The sequence below is a fragment of the Fundulus heteroclitus genome, unplaced genomic scaffold (genome assembly GCF_011125445.2).
Source record: "Fundulus heteroclitus isolate FHET01 unplaced genomic scaffold, MU-UCD_Fhet_4.1 scaffold_72, whole genome shotgun sequence".
NCBI classification, from domain to species: domain Eukaryota; kingdom Metazoa; phylum Chordata; class Actinopteri; order Cyprinodontiformes; family Fundulidae; genus Fundulus; species Fundulus heteroclitus.
Genome location: NW_023397165.1, coordinates 167,881 through 173,880, shown reverse-complemented (window position 1 = coordinate 173,880; position 6,000 = coordinate 167,881). Strand labels below are relative to the sequence as shown.

Here is a 6,000-nt window from a genome sequence, read left to right as displayed (position 1 = left end):
CCAGAAATTCCCGCTATTGCTGGTTTTATACCCACAGTTCTGTAATTATTTTAGATATTTTTTATACTTTTTAGAAATTTATTTAAATAAAAAACGTTTTCAATAAGATATAATGGTGTAGTGTATAAATAGTTTTGAACGTTAAAGGAATGCTCAAGCGCTGTGGGTGTGATGACGTCACGAGTATACTTCTGTTCCAATGCACAATACGTGCTGCGTGCAATCAAAACCTTGTATAAAAATGCTAATTGTTCAATCAAGCTTCATACTGGTACCTCTCCCAGATTCGATCTTAAGCAAGGAGTGAGGCAAGGTTGCCCGGTGTCCCCATACCTCTTTTTGATCTGCTCTCAATTACTTACAGATTTCATTAAACTCAACCACTTGAAAGGTATCACTATTGCTGAAAAAGAGATTATAATTAGTCAATTAGCTGACGATACCACTTTATTCCTAAAAGATGCTTCTCAGGTTTCTTTAGCAATTAATACAGTTGAGAAATTTTCTAGAGCGTCTGGACTCTACCTTAACATTGGTAAATGTGAACTTTTAGCCCTTATAAATTGTAACACATCCTCCATCTATAATATTCCTGTAAAAGACTCTGTCACCTATCTCGGCATAAAGATCAACAAAGATCAAATCTCTAGAAATGCTCTGAATTTTAACCCTATTATAGAAAATGTACAAAAGAAACTCAATTCTTGGCTCCAAAGAGATTTATCAATTCAAGGAAGAATTTTATTAGCAAAAGCAGAAGGTATCTCCCGTTTAACTTATCCAGCTTTGTGTCTTTCTGTAAATAAACAAACATCTGACATCATTGATAAAATGCTTTACAGATTTGTATGGAAAAATAGAATTCATTATATCAGGAAATCAGTTTTAATGAACTCATTGGAACTTGGTGGCCTCAATTTTCTTGATTTTTCGACCTTAAACAATACATTCAAAATAAATTGGATTAAACAGTTTCTTAAAAATTCATCCTCAATCTGGAATTTTATACCAAACTATTTATTCTCAAAACTTGGTGGCCTTAAATTTATTCTTCTTTGCAACTACAACATTGAAAAACTCCCTATAAAGTTATCTAATTTCCACAAACAAATGCTTCTGTCCTGGTCTCTAATTTACAAACACAATTTTTCGCCCCATCGCTATTATATTTGGAACAATGGAGACATTCTGTACAAACATAAATCTTTGTTCTTGGAAAATTGGTTTGAACATGGAATCATTTTAGTTCAGCAGCTTTTCAGTCCTGATGGAGTCTTAATGTCATATTCTGAACTTCTAGAAAAGTTTGGTCTCCCCATACCTCCTAAAGAATATGCACTTGTTTTTGATGCCATCCCGTCTGGTGTCATAATGCTTTTTAAATCTTCTAGAACTTCTGCTCTGACTCCACCGGATCTGGACCCTGCTAACACTAATGTTGGTCAAATCTGTTTTTCTACTATAAAACGAAAGAACAACCGTGATATACGTGCCTTATTCCAGAAGGACATTGTCTCTGCTCCAAATGCTATTTCGTATTGGAATAACTTTGCCTCCAACCTGGACTGGGGAAAAATCTGGTGTCTTCCATCTAAATATTTGATTATTAATAAGATCAAAGAAGTATCTTTTAAGATTATCCATCGTTTTTATCCCTGTAAATTTTTCCTGCAACGATACAAAAAAGACATTGACACAAACTGTTCATTCTGCCAACTCCATGAAGAAGATCTCTGTCATTTATTCTGGTCATGTAATTTCTCATATATTTTCTGGCAAGATATTTGTACATTTATTTCCCAAACAATTCTTGATGGCTTTTCTCTTAACTATATAAATGTGTTGTTTGGATTCTTCTCTTATCCCACTAATAAAACTAAACATTTTTATATTATCAATCTAATTTTATTCGTTGCCAAATATCATATACATAAATCTAAATTTTCAAATCAGAAACCTCGCTTTGCAGCCTTTAGAGAGGAATTCAAACAATATATTAGATCTCTCGAATATTCAAAAAATAGAAAAGCCATTAAGACAATGGATTTGTGCTCTTACTTTAATATCTTTCTGAGTTAATTTTTCATTTATTTATTGGCTTTTCGATTTGTTTGTGCTTGATATGTAACACCCTGGCATTACTGTCTTGTCTGTTTTATTACTCATTTGTATTGTTAATTTTGCTTGTTTGTAAACCCCTTTATTATCAATAAAAAAACAAAACAAAAAAAAAACAAAAAAAAAAACAATACGTGCTGCGTGCTCGCGTTCTCGTCAAGTCCGATCTTCCTGTGTTCTTGCTAATTTCCTCTAGTTTCCACCTGGTGTCTATTCCATTTGCACAACAGCAGGTGAAAATGATTGGCAATCAGTGTTGCTTCTTATGTGGAAAGTTTGATTTCACAGAAGTGTGATTGACTTGGAGTTACATTGCCTAACCCCTTTTAACTTTAATTGTGGTGGCAAGGCTTTTGGAGCATATGTTTATTAGCTCTGAACATCTGTTGACATTTTTGCTTATTCTTTCTAGTAGAATGGTTCACACTCAGTTTAAATGGATTCTAAAAAAAAATCAGAAATAAAAGACAATTGAAAAAGCCAAAAATAATAGAATTAAGGGAAAATGAAAGGAAAACTGCGATCATCCTAAGAAGGAAAATAATATTCCACAGGAGATCACAGGGACGGGAGCTAAAATTGGATGTTGAACAGGATTTCTTTTTCTTTTCTTTTTTTTTTTTTTTTAAAGTGCAAATACATTGGCGTGGAAACAGTACCATCTGTAAGGCATACAGTTTTTTTTTATTTGTCACACATATTTCAGTTCATCAAATATATTTTAATGGCAGAAACAAATAATCTGCCTGAATACAAAAAGCAGTTTTCACCTGAATTAATTTATTAAGGGGGAAAAAAACTATCCAAACAAGCCCACCTAGGCTGGGTGGCACTGCTGCATGCAGGTTTTTTTGGCTAAGATTGCTGTATATTTAGTTTAATTCATCTTTCCATCAACTCTGACCATTTTCCCTGTCACCAGACTGTCATGCTGCCATGCCATGTGCACTATATTTTACCACAGGGATGATGTGTTTGGGGAGATGTGTAGTGCTTCATCTACACCATAACATTTGTCATGTAGGCCCAAAATTGTAATTTGGGGCACCTCCTAACCAATTTTGGCTTTGTCTCATGTGGCATGTGAAAAATTGCAAACGGGATTTCACTTCTTATTGATTTTTTTTCAACAGTGCCTTTTCTCTTACCTATCAAACATAAAGGGCAGAATTGCACGACTAACGGTTGTCCTATCAACATTCTCCCACCAGAGTTGTGGATCTTTCCAGCTCCTCCACAGTTACAACTGGCTGTTTCTCTCAGGTCTTACTGTCTGTCAGTTTAGTTTGAAAACCATCTCTAGGTTTGTAGAGGTGCCATCTTGTTTCTATTTTTAGATGAACAGTTGAAAAGTGCTCTGTGAGATGTTCAACGGTTGAGATTTTTATAGCCTAACCCTGCTGTAATCATTGAACTCTGTGGTAGCATTGTAACAAAATTAAAAAAAAATGTTAAAGGGCTATGAACACTTTGTAAGGCACTGCTACAAGTAGAGCACAAAATCATGTCAGCAGGATTTTTTATTAAGAATGGAGAGCAATCAAATATTAAAGATGCAAAAGTCAGCCTGAGAGTAACTGCATAATGCAACTGATGTTAAACACAATTTTAAGACGCACAATATCCGTATAAGATTACAAGTCACATTTTCTACAGTAATTGACAGCTCCACATGGGGCACAGATTAACGTACAGCATGTTACATGTACCCATGAAATGTAACATGTATATGGTAAACTTTTCAGTATCAATAATATTTAGTTGGTATCATTTCTGGGTCTATTGCTCCCAAAGTTTCTTGCTGAGTTTTGTTGAAAATATGATTAGTTTTATTCATTATGAAGTCTTAGAGCAAACCTTACCTTGCAGTTGTGGCGGTGCGGCATGGAAAGCTCTTTTTGGCATTAATCGTGTTTTCCAGTCAGTTGGTGCCCAATAAATGTTGTTAAAAGCGCCACCTGGTGTTTATGAAGCCCCACTACACCCGTCATAAAAAATAAAAAAATTAAAAATTAAAAAAAAAACACCTGACGTTAATCACACCGGGTATCATTTAGGTATGCAAATGGAAACCCCGTTCTCTGATTTTGACAGCCAAGATTTAACCAGCTCTCTTATCCAATGAGTTAAAAGCTAACCAAGACCTTCCAAACTGAGCATTGATCTTTAGTCTTCAGTTAGAGAAAATTCAGATATATGTACTCTTAAGGAAAAAGTAAAGAAAAGAGGCTAAATTAAAGACTTCACTATCAAAGGTATACAGCAGGGGTCCACAACCTGTACAGTTGAAAGGACAATTTCCCCCTATGTCCAGCTATAAAAATAATAAGAAATAATAATAAGCATTTAGAGCCACAAATGTCACATGACCTTTGGACAAGACAATTGACAATTTTTGTTAAAAATATCCCAGAGGAATTATTTTTGTAATTATTTCTATTCTATTTCTATTTTCAGGTTTTTAAATAAAGAAAGACATAAAACCTTAGAAAAAAAGATGGATACATTTTATTCTATTGGAGGTCTATTAGATGTTGATTTGAGTTGTAGAAAATGATGTGGAAAAAAAGCACAGTTTCCCAGCTAAAGACAAGACAAATAGATCTAAAAAGTATTATTTTTACGTCTGTTTGCAGTTATTAAGCTTGCAGTAGAGCATAATAAACATAATAAATGTGGTTCTTAACAGTGTTTTAAGACACCAGGCGGAAAGCGTGCAAATAAAGTCCGGAGCAGTTTTCCGTACTTCTGTTGGTTAACTAAACATGATTTCCTTTCTGGTTGTATTCTTCAATGGTCCATAGGTTGTGCTACTACTGTCGCGTGATGGGTTGTAAGGAGTGGTCCACAGCAGGAGCAGGATCCCCCTGGGTCACTGCAAGGGTGGCCTGCTCAGGTAGAAGGCTTGGGTCGGTCAGAATTGCTGTTGTCGTACTTAAGAGACGGAGCGAACTCAGAACCACTGAAAGAACAAGCAAGGACAGGAGAAACAAGACGTAATGTGGGTTAGAGCTTGGCTGATCACACAGAAGGAGATATCAACAAATGGAAAGTAACTGTAGAAGCCTCTGATGGGATTTGTGTTGTAGTTGCGATGGACTCACTGGGTCTAAGCGCAGGCAAGGCACAGTGCTGGTCCAACCAGGACAGAGTGGATCGACACAGGTCTTCCACGCTGGCAGTGGAAACCATTCCATTATAGGACTCAAACAGAGGCTCAATGATGATGCTGAACTGACACTGAGTTAAAGAATCACACGTTTCAGTATTACTGGGGCTCTTATTAGCTTTGTTACAGTCAATAAATCCCGCCATAATTACAAAACTGACCATGTATGCAGCATTTCTCAGTCTCTAATGGCCCAAACCCCTTTCATGTTCCCAGGGTAGACAGAAATACTTCACATGCATCGAAACCAATTTAATTGAAGATTAAATCATTTGTAGAATAATGCAAATTAAAACTACTAGCAGTTATCAACAGCTTGTACCATAGTATATGGAATACGATCTAAGAAGCTACAGTGCTCAGATGAACTCTGATGAGGAAACATCATCTTATACAAGAGTTTGCATGAACAAACTCAACAAAACACAACATTATTAACCTTGAAGATAAACAAGATCACAGCGCCATTGTTCAAAGGTTATATGGGAAAATTAAGCAGCAACAGTAAAAAGCTTGGAAAACAGGAACTAATTCAAAGACAGTACTTCAAAAATCCAACACCAGAAAGTTCTTCCTGATTTTAAAATTAATTTAAAATGAGGATATTTAGTTCTTCTGAACTTCTCCGGAGAGAAGAGTAATTCTGTAGAGAACAGGAAAACAAGTAGGCTGAAGCGAGATTTGTGAACGAGAAGCAGTCAGGTGGAACAGCA

The 6,000-nt window shown here is 35.6% G+C and overlaps 1 protein-coding gene across 3 annotated transcripts in view; it reads right to left on the bottom strand.

Annotated features, from left to right (window-relative positions):
• Nucleotides 1–3,620: 3,620 nt before the first annotated feature.
• Nucleotides 3,621–6,000, bottom strand: part of LOC105927986 (carbohydrate-responsive element-binding protein) — a 53,191-nt gene continuing 50,811 nt past the window's right edge. For 2 of the 3 annotated variants that reach the window (XM_036134034.1, XM_036134035.1), the window contains exons 16-17: nucleotides 5,223–5,352; nucleotides 3,621–5,080 (exon numbers count right to left, since the gene is read on the bottom strand). In XM_036134034.1, coding sequence (XP_035989927.1) covers nucleotides 4,932–5,080; nucleotides 5,223–5,352 — 279 coding nt within the window. In that variant the 3' untranslated portion in view covers nucleotides 3,621–4,931. Of the gene's footprint in view, nucleotides 5,081–5,222; nucleotides 5,359–6,000 lie in introns of those variants that run through there. The other variant, XM_036134036.1, reaches the window with a different exon arrangement.